Source organism: Cyprinodon variegatus, unplaced genomic scaffold, assembly GCF_000732505.1.
Source record: "Cyprinodon variegatus isolate N-32 unplaced genomic scaffold, C_variegatus-1.0 Scaffold93, whole genome shotgun sequence".
Classification (NCBI taxonomy): domain Eukaryota; kingdom Metazoa; phylum Chordata; class Actinopteri; order Cyprinodontiformes; family Cyprinodontidae; genus Cyprinodon; species Cyprinodon variegatus.
The window spans coordinates 308,781-329,579 of record NW_015150546.1 but is presented as its reverse complement, the minus strand read 5'-3'; the positions used below and the strand labels follow the sequence as shown (position 1 = coordinate 329,579).

Sequence of the window (20,799 nt, the reverse complement as noted above, 5' to 3'; positions counted from 1 at the left end):
ATATAATAGCTTTGTGTTTTCTTCTGAAATAAGTATGGTGCATCTTATTTTCATTAACAACCAATTAAACATCTTATAGTTTACATGTCGTCATAGATTTTTTTCTAAATCCCTAGTTGAAGATGGAAATGTGACATCTGGTAACTATTAAGTTACACCCCAATTGTTTTCATTCATATTGCAAACAGAACTGGATGAAAACGCACAGACAGATGAAGCTTTAGATCAATAAATGGTTTATGATGGTCTTTAAAAGTAAAACAGATTTTTTCTTTTTCTTTCTAAGGATAATAAGTGGGAGACGTTTTCTGTTCTAAGACGATCTCCTGAAACCTGAGTGTGAAAAATGAATGAAGCTGCATGTGGGCTTAACACAGCGAGCTGAATGGAGCTCAGCAGCTGCTGCGCTCGGTCGATTTTCACACACAGGAACCCCAAGATGCACATCTTTTAGCAAACTAAAGGGCTAGGGTATGTCAGGAATGTGATTTCAGTTTATCTGGCCTCACATAGACTTGCACGATAACACAATATCACGTTTCACTTCATACGCTTCTGGGTTTGTGCCATTTTTTTCCGTTTTTCTGCCACATTGAGTGTGTGCTGACTTATGAGGGTTTTCCACCCTCACATACACACCCCGTGTTGCTCAACAGGTCAGGATGTTTCACAAGTCCAGACCTGCACACAGAGGATTGGTCTGTGTGAATATTATCACAGGTTTCTGACTGTCTCTCTCTGTTCCATGCTTACTTATGATGAAGGAGAGTCACAGAGGCTGGAGATAAAGTTGTAGTCTCATTACTTTCATCTCCAAGGAGTCTCCCAGCAGTGGCAGAATGAAACCATGGCCTGTGGGAGAAGTGAGGACTGTGCATGTGTGTCCTACAGACCCAAAAGTGGTTTGTTCCCTCAGGAAATAATTTATTCTCCACAGGCCAATCAGAGGTCAACGTTAGAGAGAGCATGGTCCAATTGGTGTGCTGCTTTTTGACCTTTATTTATCACAGCCAGGGGAGCTGGCAGCCTGAGGGCCACTGAAAGAGGAATAGGAAAGGCATAAGTTTCACTACTTAGACAATGGTGGTGACTGTGAAGGGTTACTGTGCATCTTTGAAAAGGAACTGTGTAAGCCTGACACACTGCAAGGTTTAAGTTACAGACCAACACATCGCCTGCAAAGGCTGTTTAATAAGACATGATTAAAAAGGATTGCATGTGACGGATCAATACAAATGAGTGCATCACTGTAGAATTAAATAAACTTGGGATGTACCTAAATGTAATGACGTCATGCTGGGTGTACATATTTCTTTTACAGGGATGGGAATTAATTGTGATTAGTTGATTATTGAAATAACCTCACCTAATATAGTAATCAATTCATTAACTGGAGATTAGAGACTGCAAACTATGCCTTAGCTGACAGAGCAACCCACTTAGAGCAGTAATTATTATTTCATTTAAAATGGAAAAAAAAAAACTTTTGTTTTCTGTCAATATGCTCTATACAAGTGGAAAAGTTTTATTTTTACCTGGCTTAATTCTTTTAAAATCTGCTTTAAAGAACGTTTTGCTCTTGGATGATTAATTGATTAATCAAAAAATAAAAAAAATCATCAGATTTATCGATTTGCAAAGTGATTTTTAGTTGCATTCCTAATCTGTACCATACTTAAACATGACGGTGGCAGAATGATGCTGTGTGGATAAAGAAGAGAAAATGCAGGATGGGGAATTATTTCTGGAAGAGTTCCTGATAAAATAAGCAAAAGAGATAATCTGTATCTATACACCCACGTTTGCAAGATGCTGCATTAAAAGGAACGGTTTGCTAAACATTTAAACAAACATTTCCATCTCTAGCGAAGCTACAAAGAACATTCTAGAATGATTGGATGGAAGAAATAATGAACCCTGTGGAATGAGTGTGGGTCTAAACAAATATTTACACAGGACGGTGCATGCATCCTTCATTTTGTTCATGGTTGGGTTTATGACCGCATTCTCCACTCCGCCTTCTAATTTTTATCCCGTCGTTTTCTCCAGAGGCAGCTGTGTCCCTGTGCTTATTGGTGCTCCACAATCTTTAGCTCTGAATCTCAAGAGGGTTATCAGGAATATACTTTTACTCTGCTGATGTTCCTAAAAAGAGAGTATGTCTTTTATGTCACACAGCCATCCAAATGCACACAGACATGTCACTGGTCGAGTTGTGCAATGATATGGCGTAGATTATATCCAAGAGATTTAATGGAAAGATATAAAAGGCTGCAGAGAAGATATAATTTTACCCTGAGTCCTTATGTTCTGCTCATTCTTCCTGTACTGTCATCATCTGCTTGTTTCTATCTTACACTGCTTTGCATAGAAGTCAACTAAAATCACATTTGAAAGCAAAAGTGTTTCTTTTTTTTGGCTTCTGTTTCTTTCCTCTAGATGGCTTATATAACTCTTTAATTTGATTTCATATTTTGTAGTTTTATTAGCCGATTCACATTTTCTTAACCCCTGATTGAGTGTTTACCTTAGAAAATGGGCTAAGCTCGATGGTAGGGGTCTTTAGAGAAGCCCACCAGATGTTTTTATTAAGGAATAAAAAAAAAAAAAGCTGTTTGATTATTGGTTATTATAAGATCTTTTTGACATTTAAATAAAGCTCTCTTCAGATACTGTTTTAAAATAACAAAAAAAATCCGATATCAATCTGATTCAAGTGAATGAACTATATATGTTGCCATGTAAGTGAAGGATTTAACCTTGACATAAACATTGTTTAAAAAAAAAAGGTAACGAATGAACACAGATATAAATGTACTATATGTTATTTAAAAAAAATAAGCAGCAAAAAGAAAGGAATAAAAGTTCTATGTAAAGAATAAGAGATATCAGATATCAAATCACTGATGTCTGATCCAGCGAATTAGTCAATATTGCAGCGAATATCCGATCCAGGTACCAGATCAGTGTTTATTAAAATGAGCAGTGTATTGCTGGTCACAGTAGAAATGAAAATAAATATAATATAAAGTGCAAATAAAGAATCAACACACTTATCAGTTAAAAAATAACCAAACAAGGCTTTAAACTGATCAATTATTGTTCCAACGTGCTCCATGTTGATCACAGGCTCAAAGTTTTTTGGTGAAAAACAAATTTAGAGATTAAGAAAAACTTTCTAGGAATGCATTTAAGTCTGTGTAATGTATAAAAATTATCCATTGTTTTTAGTTTGCATCCTGTCATCTTAACACAGGTTCTCTGGAGACGAAAGCCTGATGGGCATTATAAAGAAGCTTTAATAAGGCCTATGGAGAATCTTCAGGAACTTGGGCAAAATGTAACAAAAAAGCCAACATAAAATCTAAAGTTGAATTTAGTTGCAATATTTTACAGCAGTAGTTCAACCTATGCATGTGAAGGTTCTCAGTCATCCAGGTCATAGTCATTCCAAAAAACGTAAAGGCAATCCACTGGACTTGGTTTCCGAGTTTGAAGACGTTTTGCTTCCCATCAAGGAAGCTTTTTCAATTCAAAATGTCAGGAATAGCGTTGAGTTCGAGGTTTTATACAGTAGCCACACAAAGTCTTGTTTTTTTTTTTTTTTTGAAAACATGCACATTGGAACAGAGGAAGGGGTCCACCCATTTGCAATGGGGGTCGTTTGGCTTCTTTTGTTAGACTGCAATACCCCATACCCATCTAATTTTGCAGTCTTGCAAGACTTCAAACTCGGAAACCAAGTCCAGTGGATTGCTTTTAATTTTTTTGGAATAGTTCAACCTATATATAGTTTTTGTAATACAGTTAATATTTTCTTGTTGTAGAAACCCGTACCATGTCTTAAATAGCTGAACTGGGTCATCAATCCATTTTGGGTAAAATGTTCTGGTTCCAGGTTTAGAATCATTTTAGAAAAGCAGACCAGTTGCTGTGTTTCCTGTTAGTCTGCAAGTAAATAAGCAACCTTTACATCTTCTCTGATTTGGAATAAAGAAGGTATCCAACATACACTGACATTTTATCTGTGACGCATCGCAGAGGAAGGGTCGGGTGATTAGGCGGTGACTATAAAATATATTTATTAAATAATTTACTTAGTTTTCTCTTTGACCCAGACTTAAAGCTAGTTATGTTTAAGAAATGAACAAAGTCAGAATCTAACCAGATTTTATGCTGTTTATAAATTAATTGTAGCTTCTAATCCTGTCCAAACATGGCTGTGCTTTGTGCTACAGAGAGAAAAACGCACCAATCGGTCAGTTAGAACTCAGAATAAGGGATTTGTAGGTGAACCACAGATAAAATATATATTTTCTCCTCATTTCAGAATCAGAATCAAATTTATTGCCAAGTAGGTTTGCACTTACAATGAATTTGACTTGGTGTTGATGGTGCAGACACATTATATATACAGAATCTATAGCTATATAGAACATTTGTTAAATTCAAGAACTCCCAGCATTTTTGGTCTGTTAACACCTTAAATATCGACATGAAGTGTGATTCTGCTGAATGTCAGTGACATGTGCTTTGATGCATAAATGGGCTTATCTTGTAATTCTTGAAAATATCATTTTCTTTTTAAGTAAAAATCTACAACTCTTTTTATAGTATGCGTAGCACCCATTTCTTTAATATTTAGCTCATATTTTTTTTAAAGAAATTGTTAAAAATGGGAATGAGTGCTGAAACTCTTATTCGAGATTGTTGGAATAATTATCAAACTAATTTACTGATCCATTAATCATTAACTGGAGTATAGACTCCAAAACCAACCAACCCTCTCAGATCAGTAATTATATTAAAATTGTAAAAAGAAAAAGACTAAATTTTTCCATTCAAGTTAAATTCTGCATAAAATCTTGTTAAGGGACCTTTTTACATCTGATTATTAGTCGATTAATAAAAAAAAAAAAAAGATAAAAAAAAATTGTAAATAGTTGTTAGTTCCAGCTGACACTGCAATTGACATGCCAGACTTCAAAGATGACCAGCAATCAGTAGCTTAGATAACACCAGCATGGTGGTGACTCATTTCTAGAGGTTTTACTGGATGTCTATCTCTTTCGCTCTCTGTCAGTTTCCTGTCTAAATATTGTGACTTTAGAAATGAATCTACAAATAAAAGCATATACAGCAGGTTTTCTATAATTAAGGGTTTTTTCCTAACCAAATTGAGAAAACGTTGACTCATTTTGTTCCCTAGCTGACTGATCTGTGGGTCTTAATTTCTGTCAATAAGCAGGATTGAATGATTGTATTTTCCTGTTATATATAGTTGTAACAGAAAAAAAAAAATGCTTTAGTTTCTGCTTGAATCTCGTAGAATTTTTTAAAAGTGATTGTCCTGGCTTCGCCCATCTCCAGGTTTTATGATCGTTGGTGCAGAACCTGTGGTTGCACTGACCGTTGCCTTCAGTGCAGAGATAAGAAGCTTAAACCTGATGTTCAGCTGATTGAACTGGTTGGATCTGTATAGTTATATGGTGCACACTGTGCACCGAAAAAATGCTCACCAACAGATCTTAAGTTTGACAAGCCATCTGTGTGACCAGGCCGATGGCAGCCTGTTTCAGCCGAGCATTCTGTTTTCTTTTTGTTTGTTTTTTTAAACAGTTTTTTTGTTTCCTAATCCAAATTTCATTAAATTTAATGGCAATAATTCTTAAAATATGGAAGCATATCTTCCGTAAAGTAGTAAGAACCACTCTTACTCCGACACTAGAACTATTTCCTCCGTTTCCTCTTCCTCTTTTATTTTCATCTCTAGTAGAACTTTAAATGCTGTAAACATTATTCAGCGGTGAAGATATTAACCAAATCATTGTCTTTGTGTTGCAGGAGTCTGAAATCTTCGACATCAGCTCAATCAGGGACACAAGAACAGGAAAATATGCCAAGCAGCCAAAGGTTGGTAACGTTTCCTTGTGTTTGAGTCAGAAAGTGGAAGATTGAAGCTTTTTTCCCCCTCTGCTGTCAGAAACTCTCTCCTCAGACCACGGATGTGATGTTGAAGTGTTACTGTCAGGAAGAAGTGTGTGTATGTTTCCTCACCCAGCTGATGGTGCTAAGGTGACGGGGTGTTAATGAGGCGGCTGACAGATGGCCCATCAGACAGGAAGTGATATAACCAGTTACTGGTAATGAGGAAGTTAATGTGAAAGGGAGCTTTATTTGGACGCAGATGAAACAACGTTTTAGACCTAGTTGATGTTTACATTGTGTAGCTCAGTTGTAATAAATGAATTAAATATTTAAATATAAAATGTATTTTTTTTTATACCCAACATTGTGGGGTATAAACCACACAAACCAATATGTTATTCATTTTCTAGGTAAAGCTGTATAAAATGGAATAAATAAAAGATAAAAGGAAAAAATTGCTTTATATGAAGTAAATGAAAGCTTTGTTTGAAATGTGCTTTTCTTTTCTTTCTGCCAAACTGAATCCCAGCATGACAGAAAATAGATCTTTAAAGAGGGAAACAAAAACGGATCAGCAGTCTATCCTATAATATAAGAGACAGTGGTGCACTTCTCTAAAACATTTGTGCAGAAAAAGTTCAAGTTTAAAAGCTATTTTTTTCTCAGTGTTCCCAGTGTAGATAATCCCAAGAGCACAAAAACAAAACAAAAGTTGGAGATAAACCAGTATCATTGGGAATAAACCAACTTGAAGCTTTGATACAGCCTGAGATATTCAAGATACTTCATAGGATCCTTCCCCCGTCTCTCTGTGTTGTGAAGGAAAAACAGTCCACAGCCGTCCCAGTCCAAAACATTTAGCCAAGCAAGCGACGCTCTGCAGGAGGCGTCTCTGCTCTTATTAAAGCTTGCAATAAAAGGAGAACAAATTCCAAGGGTTCATCATGCGGTGAAAACTATTTATACACTAAGAAGGAAAATTAAGTAATTTATTATCAGCCATTTAAAGTCAGTCTGATGGAGTTCGTGTTTTGGTTCGTTTTCCTGCTGCAGTAAACTTTAATAAGGGTCACATAAGAGGAGACTCGTCATTTAGAGGATTCCCAAACATTTCAGTTTCTGACCACAGAAATATAAAGGCTCACAGACTAGGAACTCTTTGAAAATGCATACAATTATTTCACTCTATATTTATATATAGATATAAAGGTGCGCGATGGTGCTGCAGGGTAAACGGGCGACCCATGTGCAAATTTTCTATGACATTTAAATATTTAATTCATACTTTTAGAATGGCTTTTACAATTTAAAGGGATTTATTGATTTTTATTGTGCAATTTATAACTTCAATTCAATTCAGTTTATTTATATAGCACCAATTCACAACACATGTCCTCTCAAGGCATTTTACTATTCAACTAGATCATACAGTCAAATTGATTCAATCTATAATTCTGTCTAAGAAAAACCAGTGGATTGCATCAACTCATTGACTTGAAGGCAATCCCTTACACTAAACATGCTTGTAGCGACAGTGGAGAGGAAAAACTTCCTTTCAACAGGAAGAAAACCTCCAGCAGAACCAGGCTCAGTGTGAGTTTCAAGGAAACAGAAGCAGACATATAGAAAGAAGCAGAGATCCAAAAGGCAACTGTCAACCAGCTCCACAGGCGGCCCTGTCCAGGAAACACACAGCCAGGCAGAAGAGCTCCGAGCCAGCTCCCATGGCAGAGGATGAAAGGGAGCTCATACAGTCAGTCACAGTCAGAGAAACATTACTACACAAAAAAAAAAAAACAAACCTCGAACATCTATAAACAAAGGTGTTCATGGCAAAGGCACAACTGATATTTCAATGTCTTATTCTTTCACAGCCAAACAGGAACAGACCAGATGAAGCTACTTGGATGAGAAAAAGCAGAGAGAGCATAATGTTACAGATTGAAAAACAAATACTGTAGAATGGGAGAATAGATATATAGAATGAAGTAGAATGTTGAAAAGGGTGCCCTATGCCCTCCAGCAGTCTAAGCCTATAGCAGCATAACTATAGAGATAGCTCAGGATAACCCGAGCCACCCTAACTATAAGCTTTATCAAAAAGCAAAGTTTTAAGTCTACTCTTAAAAGTACAGAGGGGGGTCTGCCTCACGGACTAAAACTGGATGCATAAATGTGACATTTGGTAGATGGTTAATTTATTTATTTTATGGGACATTCTTATTTATGTATTTTGTTATTTTTTTTTTACCCTTTGTATACCTCGGATTTGTGAAACCTTTATGCAGTAGGAATTTGTTTCCTTTAGAGAAATTCGGAATGTTTACCATTATATTAAACATTTTATTTAGTAATCTTAATTTCTACAGACCCATTCTGTCAGTTCCTTGGCTCTGTTTTAACAGCGATGTAAGTTCTAATTCTAATAGGTCTGGGATGAAATTAATGACTGGTTTCCATACATTATTCCTCTTTTTGTTCTCTTAATTTGCCATCCATTATTTAATTTGTTCATTCACTCCTGCTTCATTGTCTTTTTTTTTCTTCAATCTAAATACTTAGCTATGACAAAATTCAAAAAGTCTAGAAATTCTTGGAGACATTTGCAGTTATTGCAGCAAAATACCTAAATGCATAATCCAAATTCCAGTGAAATTAAGTTCTCTGCTGAATAGACATTTACAATTGCTTCAAGTTAAAATATCTTGGAGATTCTATTGATGTATAACTTTTCGAAAAATAAACGCAGCTTTAAAGATATTTCAATTTCATGAATTTGTTGAGTGCTGAACAGATGCTTTGAAAAGCATTTTATGATGCTTGTTGACAGTGTTTTTGATGTACGCCCCCATTACTTTTCTGTTTTGATTTGCCTTCATTTGGATACCAAACACACACTGTAGTAATGGAGTTACTGGAACTGTCAAACAGCAGAAACAGTAAATGCAGGTTTAAAAGTTCAAAAGCATCACATTATGTCAAGGAACATTTCTGTCAATCAGGAAAAGGAGTTTTTAAACCACAAAACATTAAAACTCAGTTTGTTTTTTTTTTTTTTTAGATTTCTTTAATAAATATGTTGATCAAGACATTGGGTACAGGTGTCTCCACATCATTTAATGTGACCCTCAGATTACAGATTAAATCCTGTTTCAAGTGCTATATTTAGCTAATCAGTCATTGTTTTGAACAGGAAAAACAAGTTTGTAAGAAAATCTGCCTCAGAACAAAAATAAAGAAGTGAATGAATGGATCAGGTGCCAGATGAACTCTTGGGTCAACTAGCAGCAGTTCAGCGGACAGGATGAATGAAGGGTAGCCGGCCGGGCGGATGACGTCATACACACTCCGCTTTGTTTTTTAGAAGCTATAAATATAAAAAATCTAACCGTGGATGTCTGGGGCACAGTGATTCGCCTACATGTTATGAATGCTGGTGTATCATAAAGAATAAATTATGAACAGTTTAGTTTGTGTCTTCAACTCGTTGCCCATAGGAAGACGTTACTTGGATATAACCTAACGGAATATCTTCAGTACAGCTCCAAATGACGCAAAACTCATATGGATGAGTAGAACATGATGTCATAACGTAAAATCAAGGGCCAAATGTAAAAAAAAAAAAAAACGGTGTTCCCCTTTAATGCGATTATTCCGGTTTCATTTCTCACGTCTTTTTAAACATTCACAAACAAATCTGTTTCATAATAATTAGATTTATTTAAACTTTAAATAAATCTAATTATTATGAAACATATTTGTTTGTTCACTATACTGACGGGCATCATGTCTTTCGCTACAAACTCCGTTATTGAGTTATTTCAGTGTGCCATTTCGCATTTTGTTCGTAAGGAGTAACACAAATGGTTCAAACAGTTCGGTCAGTGATTCCCGTCGGGTGGTATTGTACTTAATTGATGTTGAGGCACGGGTAGTTGCCATTCTTGCCATGCAACTATCATACACAGCCTTGTGGTGGGTTTTCAAGTGTTGATAAAGGTTTGTCGTGTTACCTCGTGAGGTAGCAACAATAGCAAAGCATGTCCGGCACGACACCTGACGTTGCGCAGCGTCTTCTTTTTTAAACCCAAAATAATTCCACACAAGTGACGTACTGCTCCTCTTTGGTGCCAGACATTCAGTTGTTTCAGTTTTTGTCCAGTCTGAGGCCATTGTTCAGCAGGTTAGTCACGGACGATATTGAGTTTGCCTCTGTGTTACTTTGCCAGCGCTTCACCCCTCATCACGTGACCTGTCAAATCGTGTCCTTTGCAGTTAGAAAATCTTGTTTTATCCTATCGCGATATTATTGCAAATGCAATTTCTACTTTAAGGTATGATGTTTTTGCCTCAAATTATTTTAAAACGTACTTTTGAAGAGCAATGGCATCAGAAACATGAACTTTTAACGTAGAACTCTGAGCTCGATGAGCGCTCTCCTGCAATCTGCAGCTGCCGTGGTGCATGCTGGGAGAGCTGTCAGTCTGAAGACTACAAAGTGCTGTATATAAAATGACCTCCAGCAGAGGTATCCCAACTTTCCCTTCGTTGACCGCCATGCCTCTGTTAACAAGACATTTCTTGCACTTTGTGGGAGAAAACACCCCTCATTGGGAAATACTCTTAGTGTCTGATTAAAAACAGGAAGCTCTACAGAATGAGCCCTATAGGCAGGAAATAGAAAATCTATGAGCGATCAATGAATAATTTATTTTAATAAAATGACCTCTTCTGCCTCAAATTATACATGTAAAAAGCCTGTATTCTTGGAGAGCTTACAATAAAATCAGGTACAGGGCCTTCAAGGACAGAAAACACTCAAAATATATTTTTTTTTCTCTTTTAACTGCTGTTGAAATCCCATAATTGTTTTTTTTATTATTATTTAGCATGAGAAGTAAGTGTTCTTTAAGGTCAATCTAAAGATATGCACATTGAATGGAACATTACAATTTGTATGACTACTTTATAGACTTTACACCAGAATATCTCAGATCAAAATCTGCTCTGCTTCTACTTTTTAAATTCGAACCTACACAAATAAAAGCTGCAGGTATAGGATGTTTTTTACTTATTTTATTTTTTTTCTATAGAAAAAAACACCCCATAATGGCTAAAACCATGTAAGAAGTTAAAAAACTAAAAATTCTGGAGTATTGGTATGAGTGTAGAGACAGGCATTTAACTAAAATAGTTGCAAAAGGGCATTTTTTGAAGCAAAAAATTAAGTGAAATAGACATTTTGGTAACTGCATATCATGCTTCAACATTTCATCCATGAAACTATTTTATTAGTGTAATAATAAACTAATATTTGACTAAAACTCCCTATCTTCGTTCTGCTATGTATAACTTGACTTTCTGCTCTATGCTACTAAAGTAGTAAAATTCTTTATCAGCTGTTTGGAAAAGCAACCGCAAACATAAATGGGAGCAAATATGAAAATCTTCCAGTGAATTTAGGGCTCACGCATAAAGAAAAAACTGTCTCTCACCACAGAAAAAATCCTGTTCCCTCATGAGGAAGTTCTGTCCCATAATGCCCTGCTGTGCCACAGATTTGAATACCTGCCTCGGTAAACCAGTTATATCTTTGAATCTATCTTTCATCTGAAGTTCCTGAAGGACAGGGCCGTCCACTAATCTATATTAGATGTTTTTCTGTGAGTGTTGGTTTAACCTCAGACCTCTATAACCTGCAATACATTTATAGTATAGGTGCACAAAATAGATTCAAATGTACTTGAAGAGTTTATGTCAATGAATCAAAAAAGGGAAACACATTTTGTTTAAAGGGAAGGATTTTTAATGGAAATTGTGTTGTTTTGGACATGCACTGGTCAATGACACACTCTAAGAAAAGGCCTGAAATCAAAAGCATATTATGTAAAGTTTAATGGAAGGAAAAAGGTGGTTTGAAAAAGTCTACATATGTGAATTGAACTTTAATTCTGAGGTCCACTTTTATTTATGTGACCAGAATTTGGAAAGTTGGAGCTTTTTCCTAAGGAGGTAGTCCTACTTAACCTTGCTCTGTAATATGAGACGTCTCTGAGGAAGAATGATCCATAATTGAGAAACGGATGCGGAGTATCAGAGGGAGTCAGTAGGCTAAAAAGGAGGAAAGAGTCATTTAGTTAATTAGTTTAGAGTGCAGAGCCTCATGCATCAAATTTACTCTCTGAAGACACAGACACAGTTTGTCCTCCTCAGTCATAGATAGTTGTTGGATTCTTTATGATAACTGAAGCCATTTTGCTCTTTTATCAGGATGCCAGGCTATGGGAGCAGATGCGCTGTGGTGAAGGGGACAGTGAATTAAAGCTGCTAACCATCGTCTACGGAAACGATCTGGTCAACATCTCCTTCATCTGCTTGCTGGGTCTTTCTGAGGAAACCACACGGGTAATCCTAGAGCTGAGCATCCATCTTCCTGTCACTCCACCTCCCTCCCTTTGACCATATGCTGATGACACACTTGATAAAGTTGAAACAGTTGTTTAAAGAAATCCCTTCCTGTCGTGTGTCGAGTCTGTCTTCTAGCTTTATGACATGTTCTGTCATCATGTATGTTCCTTTTCAGTTATGGACAGAGGAGCTTTTCTCCTTGGCTACAAACATCCTCTCCCACAATGCATCCAGGAACACCTACCTTCTCAAAGCGTAAGACCCCTTCCTTCCTTCCTTCCTTCCTTCCTTCCTTCCTTCCTTCCTTCCTTCCTTCCTTCCTTCCTTCCATATTGTATTTAAAATAGCATAAAACTCTGGTGATATGTAGATTCTTTACAGGTGAAATGAGGAACACTGTTTTTAGATATTCTTAGTGACACTTGCACTCTGGTTTATTTCAGGTACACTAAAATAAAGCTTCAAGTGGGTCCGGATGGGAAGGTTCCTCTGAAGTGGTGAGTTAAAGCCTCTTTACAATTTCCACACACATCTCAGGTCAATAAATTACTATCAATAAAAAATAACTTGGTTTAAAAAAAAAACAACAAAAAAACTTTTTCAGGAAATGTTCCCTTTATTGGATAATGAATCGCCAACGATAGGGAATTTTTTTTTTTTGTTAAGGTGAAAGGAGTTTTCAATTATACTTGTCACATTCAAGCGTCATTACTATCAGAACTGTAGAATCATGAAATGCGTTAAATCAAACCGGTCTGATGAGCTTAAATCTCCTGACAGATCTCAGGAAAACAGTTCATGAACTCTGGATAATCGGGAACAGATGGGAAAAAGAATCATTTACATGTGACAGTCTGTAAAAGATTACTAAACCTATTGTAATGTTTTATGACCTTCAGAGGAGTGGTCGGTCCATCGAAATAAGTCACACAGCGCATTAATGACTCATTCTAATGATTAGTAAAGAGCCCAGAACAACTGCATCACAGCAGACCTCAGCTACCTCAGCCATGGTCAAAGTTCATGATTCAACAAAGAGAGAGAGACACTGAGCCCAAACATCCATAATGGGGTTGATCCAAGGTGTAGACCTCTGCTGATCAAAAACACCAATAAGATCACCTAAATCACCTAAATGATCCCAGACATTTAATCAAATAAGGGACTTTTTGAAAGATATGTGTCCTGATGCATAAAACTAAGAGTGCATTTCAGAAAATCTGTCATATAAATACTAAGGCATGGTAGTGGTGGTAGTATGATGGTCTAGGCCTTCTTTATGGCCCGAATAACTGGCTGCAGTTACAGTATTCATAGGTTCTGGTCTTTTGCAGAATCTCAGTGATCCAAGCCCACCTCTGAACGGCTGAAAAGATAGAAACGAAAGGTTCAGAGTGGTCTAGTCAAAGTCTTTTGTAAAACACAGTTGAGATGCAGCTGTATGTCCTGAATCTGAACTTATACTCTTTAAAGTCCTTCATTCTGACTTGATAGCAAGTCTGTGAAATAGGCTGCGCCAGCAATCCTCCACATTGATTTAGAAGATTCATCGGTTAAAGGGCGACTCAGACACTTGTTTGTTTGAATAGATGTATCTCTTAACAATTGAAAACATCATTTACCGAAGTTATCTTTATCAGTTAATAATTTTTGTATAGGAATACATAAGCTGAATTTTTTTTTAAATCAACATAAAATGAAGATGACAAATAAACTTCCTCAACAAAACCAGCTCTTGTTTTTGCCTTGCAGCATCCTGAAGATGTTCTCTGATAAGAAGAGAGTGGAGACGACTCTGGAGCAGTGTGGCCTCCTCAACAACAAGGTCATTATTGGATCTCTTATCTCTAACCGAAAAATAGGCTTTGGTTTGTGCACGCAAGTAGGACTATCTGTTTTTTTTGTTGTATACAGGTACATTCTCGGCAAACCTTAAAAGTAAAAAAAAACATACTCTGAATAAGGGAGAAATAGATAACACTTAATTTGTTATATTGATGATAATGGAGGAATTCAATATTTAATGAGGGGGTTCCTTTGGTATTGTTGACATGTGAGGCCGTCTGTGTTTCCAAGCCAGGTTCTGATTCAGATGCATCAGCCTTCCTTTGTTTTAGATTTTCACTACACTAACAAAATAATGATGATCAGATGACAATTTTCCCGTAAAGACTCTGGACTTGGTGTAAGCTAATCTGAGCCTTATTTGAGAACTATTTGTATTACATACTTTTAAATAGAGAAGATCTAAGTTGGCCCAGATTCATAAACATTCACACAGCTGAGTTGGGTTAACTGCAAAAAATGGGATTATAACGCTAGAAAATTTTGTGTAAACCCCTTATTAGTGTTGTAATAACTCATCCTGATATTCATAGAATGGCAGGAGGCCAATGTTGTTTACAGGTACGTCATATGAAGCCTAAATACTAACAATTTGGGTTTTTATTTGTTTCAACAAAAAAAAAGTTTGTTTTTTTTGCAGAAAAATGTTGATTCTGACGGTAGTGGGGTGTCTGTGGGGCTGGACAGAAGGTTCATGCTAGAACTGCATCTAGTTGCTGGTGTTCACCTTACAGATGACTAAGCTGCTCTTGTCAAATAAAGCCTCTTCCTGTTTATCTGCTCTCATAAGCCCGACCCGCTGAACTGGCAGGAATGGTTCTTTATAGGTTTAAGAGGAGTCTGTGTGACCATGGATCATGGAGCTCAAGAAATCTGTCTCAGTTTCAGTTTCTACAAATAAAACAGAGTGATTGATGAAAATTTTGGTGGACAGAGGTGTTGGTAAGTGGGAATCACACCTTTAGGCTATGCAGTGAAGTTTGCTTTTAAAAATGACAACTTTAGAGAAATACAATGAAATGAACTCATTTAAAAGCTAAAGAGAAAATATTGCTTTCTTGTTTTAGTCCCTTACAAAACAAACATTTTAGCCTGGTTTGTATTGTTTATTACGGCTCCTTTAATTCCCTTAAAAATCTGATGTTTTTAAAGATTCTTGATTCCCAGATTATTATTTTCATAAGTGACATCTATAAACCATTTAGGAAAGTTTAGCTGATGTTTATCCTGAGTTATAGTTCTCAGTTCTATACACTGTGGACGTATTTTTTTTCTTCTCCTGACTGATATCGTTGTACAATGAGATCCTTCTGATCCTGGGTAACCAGTCTGCAAACTGTGACTTTAGCTGAAGGATGCATGCAAGCAAATGTGAGGCAGATTCTTCTATGGGAGCTTTACTTTGAGTGCATTGCATTGACTGCAACTGATACCATGTGTGTAAGATTGAATAAGACCAAATTCTGAAGGAGCCTGAATTAAGTTTTATTTTTTTTTTGTAGTTGTCTACGGCACTAGTGGCTTGCTTTTTCAAAAGTAGGCTGACAGGAAAGGAGGTATGAGAGCAGGAGACATGCGTCGAGGACTAAGGCCTCTGTACATGGGCCGTGCGCACTAACCACTGCGCCACCTGCACGCCCTGAATTAAGTTTTATTTTAAAACAGCTTGACATTTATATCGAATTCCAGTTTTTTTTTTCATTCACGTGAATTACCCAAAATATTTATGTCGTAACAGTTTTTGAAATACTTCAATATGATCTTTTTTTTCTACGACACACAGACATGGTTTTGTAACCCTTATGTAGACTTTGGCAAGCTCCCGTATTTTGCTTTGGAATAAAAAAAAACAACAACTATGGGTTAAAATAATAATTTTTTTGTTTAGTTCCATGTTAGCCACTGTTTTCTGCACAGTTCGACCAATATCTCCCAGGGGTTGCATGCATCTGCCTCTGTTGCAGTGTGGGCCGAAAGCTGAAAAATGTTTGGAAACCACTCCTCCGCTGTGTTTCCGCTCTCCACAGTATCTCAGTGTTGCACATTTTAAGTTGAAGCCAGCTCTCTTATGTGCTGAATAATCACCACAATCTGCACTGCAACTCAAGTCACAAGACTTTTACTTCTTTACAAAGAATCGAAACAGGAATAAGCTGAGCTATGTGTTTTTTTTTGCTTTACTTTGGCGCCACCTGTAGGACATCAGATTGAAATGTTTAAGATGGGAATAAGATAGCAGCTTTTCTTCACTTTTTTTGAAAAAGCAATTTTTTAAATGTTGGATGTGTTTAAATTGAAAACATTTTTTGTGACGTGGAGCCATGACCATCACTATAATTACAACTTTAATTGACCGAATTATTCCTCCCATTAGCTTAGCCTAAGACAAACAAATGTAAGATATTTTAGAGAACATTTAAAAAAAATAATTAATGATGATGTTATATTTAAAAAAATAAAAATAAGATTCAAATGTTTAGATACCAGCCTCTGATGTCTATTATATATTTATAGTCACTGCATAAAAACAGATGAAAATTTATCTCATGGTTTCACATTTGAAAATTGCTTTTTTTCCCCCTATTTTTGTTACCATGTGGTGCCAAAATGATCCTAATTTTTAAAATTAACTGAATAATGAGGAAGGCGGGAGTTTACCAAAGCAGGATTGCTGTGGATTCAAAAATTTTGGTTCTTGGATTAAGGATTAACCAAGTTTTACTAAGGCTAATGTTAATACCAAATGTCTTTCTACATCAGTCTAACCCATCCCCAATGTCTGCTGCCAATGTAATTTATTTATTTTTTTTGTGTGGGGGGATTTTGAACCCCATTTTGCTTTGTCTGTTTACATGATTAAAGAACACTGATAGCACACGTCTCAACTGAAACAAAAGATTAACATTTCTTTTTTTTTTTTTTTTGCGGTACTAGTGGCTCATATTTTCCGACAGTAGATTGACAGGAAAGGGGCTATGAGAGAGGGGGAGAGACATGCGGCGAAGGACCACAGATCAGATTCGTACCCGGGTCAGCCGCATTGAGGACTTAGGCCTCCATGCATGAGTCGTGACCGCTAACCACCGCTCCACCGAAGCAAACCTGAGATCAAAGTTGATTTTCACATCCAGCGCCTCATATGATCTCAAGGCATGGCTGCTGAATGCACCAATTAATCGGCTTCCATATGCATCTATCAGCCGATACCAATACTAAAAAAAATGCTATTATATCAGCCCAACATATCAACTAACCGATCTGAGCAGCACACTGCAAAACCAATCTAGAAATAAGTAAAAATGTCTTAAATTATGTGTATTTACCCTTAATTTGTGCAGGTAAATAAGATGATTTGCCAAAGGAATGAGTGTTTTTATTCTTGAAATACGATAATTATAAAATATGCACTTAAAAATATTACAATGCAATTGTTTTTTCTTATTTTAAATGTATATTGTCTTGTTCCTTTGCCAAAGTGTTTCACTTACCTCCTCAATTCAAGAAAAAATGCACTTATTTTAAGAAAAAAATGATGTTTTTTGTAGTGCACCTGTGAATTAAGTCAGGCCCATATAATACATTTAAATGGACATGACCTGTTTCTTGTAGCGTTTCTTCACATCATCACAGTTCATTTTACCTGAAAGCCTTCAGTTAAAGTGCAGACTTACATCTTTATTTCCGTAGTTTGAATAAAAAAAGAAAACGGCATCAAAATTTAAGAAGCTGAAACATTTCCTCAAACACAATCCCTCCATTTCTGTCCCCTAAAATGTATTATGCAAAATAAAATGGTCATTTGTACTTTTTACTACTGGCATTTACAGGTTCAAATCCAGATTGTGAATTTACTCTTTCATTTTTTTAATTATTGTTTTGTTTAAAGCTCTATTAGACCTGTGCTCTAGCAACTTAGTTTCTGTTTGTCTGTAAGCCTTGTCTGAATGTCTGACATTCAGCGTCCAACAAGCGAACTGCAGGCTTGATTGGGTTAAGATCAGGTGACTGACTTTGCTATTGAGGAATATTCCACTTGATTTGATTCAATAAACTAGTGTGTGTTGCTAAGTCCTTACTAAGTGACCTAAAGCAGAGAAGTTTAGTCTGATTTTTCTGTCTGAAATCGAGGGAAAAAAGGTTCAGTGTTTTTGTTATTAACCTCCATCCCAACCCTCTCTGTCTTTTCTCTCCAGTCTGAAGGTGTAAAACTAGAGGATTTCACGTGGGAGGTTTTCCTCAAGTTTCTAGACAGCTTGTGTCACCGACCTGAACTGCACACCATCTTAGAGAAATGGTATTTACTTTTTTTCCCTTTAAGAACCTCTTTTTTCCGCTTTTCCTAGCTGAAAAAAACGTTTTATCTCTCTCTGTCCTCCAGCGGCTCTAAGAGGAAACCATTCCTCTCGCTGGACCAGTTCATGGACTTCATCAACCACATGCAGCGAGACTCCAGGCTGAATGAGGTGCTGTACCCCCCACTGAAGCGTGAGCAGGTTCGACAGATCATGGAGAAATATGAGACCAACACCAGCCAGCTGGAGAGAGGTTAGGAGCTCTCCGCTATACTCGGAGCTAGTGGTGCTCTTTTTATCGCGGAATTTTTTCCTTCCTTTTATTAAATATTTCTATTAAATGACAGCAGCTGTGTAAAAAAAAAATTTAGTTTCTGCTGACTTTAGATCCACAGTGTGCCCCCCAAGCTCTCTTTATTGGTGGATTGGAGATAAACGGCAATCTCTTAAAGCAGTATAACTGATAAAACTGATAAAAAAAAAAAAAAAAATCTTGGTTATATCTCTTCTGTTCTGAACATTAGCCAAAATTGTATTTTTTGCATCTTTAAAGACATTACCGAGCAGCTGAGTTAGATATTAGCTTCCATTCTACTAAACCTTTGTCTACAGAGTTTTTTTACTATGAAATAATTAACAATAAAATGAAAATCTAGGAGTCTTTATTTGGGAAGAGATTAAAAAAAAAACCCTCTCCTTCATGTTCTGTGACTTTCCTTCTAGTATTCAGAAAAATCTGCAGTTTCATAAAGATTGAAGCATTATGTAACATGATAATGGCTGAGTGCTGTTTGTCTACAAGGAAACTGAGCTATAAACATATGAGTAGGCCTCTTTAATATTTAGTGAATTGCCTATAAACCATTAAACATCCACTGCCCAACAAAGGCTTAAAGATGGGATGAAAACTTAGCGAATAAGAGGAATGGATCTGTCATTTTTTTCACAGCAAGAAGTGGACGGTTATTTTTATTAACGGCAAAAAAATGTGATCAGATCATTAAGCCAAATCTGAGAACGTGCCAAAGCAACCGGCTTAGCCTCCGAATGTTTCAGCTGCACCAGGTGATCGACTCTCGTCTGACAGGAGATCATGTTTGGGTTTTGATCAACAGTGTTTTGCTGTTGTCTGCAATGACAGAGATGTGTAGCAGGGCATTGCCCTCCAGAAGGCAGTGGGCTCTTTGAGTGGCCTTTTAAGGGCCAATCATTTTCCCCGTCTGACGAGGCGTCAGGCTCAAACATGTGGGACAGCAGGCGCAGGACCTGTTTTATGTTCTGGATTCTGTTCATCCTCTGTTTAAATATGCTCACTTGAAGAAGATTCATAAGTGCTTTTGGCGCTATCGCTATCCGTTCCAGTGTGAATATCCGGCATGTTGGCGAGCCAACCTTCTTGAGTGACATCAGACTTCCAGGTTCGGTATGGGCAAAAAAAAATGAACCAGCTAGAGAGCATGTTGGAGAATTTTTTTAAAAAAACGGCTTTATTTTTAAACATTAGTATCCGATTATCTTATGACCCTAGTATTGACCTTATTTAATGACAGGAGAGCACTTTCAATGCAACGCTTTCTCCCACATTTAAAGGGCTAAAAGCTTTTAGCTGAGTCCAGCTGTTAAGGGGTTAATGCTCCTCAACTCAGACGATAAACTAGTGTCGTCTACATCAAACGTATAACTTGGTAAGAAAATAATTTATTATCTAAATATTGGTGATTTATTAGCAGGAATACAAACAGGTGAAGAAATGTGCATTTTAGCCCCTCCTCCTGAATCAGTTGGGTATAGAGATTGTTTTGTAAAATGATCAAAATAACCCTAGTCTGTCCTGCTTTCTCTTGCAGACCAGATCAGTTTGCAGGCTTTCAGCCGGTATCTCGCCGGTGATGAAAATGGCATCGTACCTCCAGAAAGGCTTGACCTCATCGATGACATGAACCAGCCGCTGGCTCACTACTTTATTAACTCCTCTCATAACACATACCTCACAGGTTAAAAGGCTCTCCAGCAGCATCTCAAGCTTAAAGTTTTAATTTTCCACCTGCTGCTTGTGTAACACGTGGCTGTGTGTCATCCTGTCTGTAGTGGGTCAGCTAACGGGGATGTCGTCGGTGGAGATGTACAGGCAGGTGCTGCTCACCGGCTGTCGCTGCATCGAGCTGGACTGCTGGAAGGGCCGACCGCCAGACGAGGAGCCCTACATCACCCACGGCTTCACCATGACCACTGAGATCTCCTTTAAGGTCTCTTATCAGTCTGCTGGAACATTTACACAAACATTTTTTTTAGGGATGCACGATATAATCGGCCCCCTATCGGTATC

The 20,799-nt window shown here is 37.0% G+C and overlaps 1 protein-coding gene across 1 annotated transcript in view; it reads left to right on the top strand.

Annotated features, from left to right (window-relative positions):
* plcb3 (phospholipase C beta 3) overlaps positions 1-20,799 on the top strand; it is a 76,604-nt gene that overhangs the window by 38,244 nt on the left and 17,561 nt on the right. Inside the window, exons 3-11 of the mRNA XM_015373840.1 lie at positions 5,845-5,913; positions 12,199-12,333; positions 12,512-12,591; positions 12,780-12,833; positions 14,089-14,161; positions 18,375-18,475; positions 18,560-18,726; positions 20,321-20,467; positions 20,562-20,719. Of these exons, the coding sequence (XP_015229326.1) occupies positions 5,845-5,913; positions 12,199-12,333; positions 12,512-12,591; positions 12,780-12,833; positions 14,089-14,161; positions 18,375-18,475; positions 18,560-18,726; positions 20,321-20,467; positions 20,562-20,719 (984 nt within the window). The remainder of the gene's footprint in view (positions 1-5,844; positions 5,914-12,198; positions 12,334-12,511; positions 12,592-12,779; positions 12,834-14,088; positions 14,162-18,374; positions 18,476-18,559; positions 18,727-20,320; positions 20,468-20,561; positions 20,720-20,799) is intronic.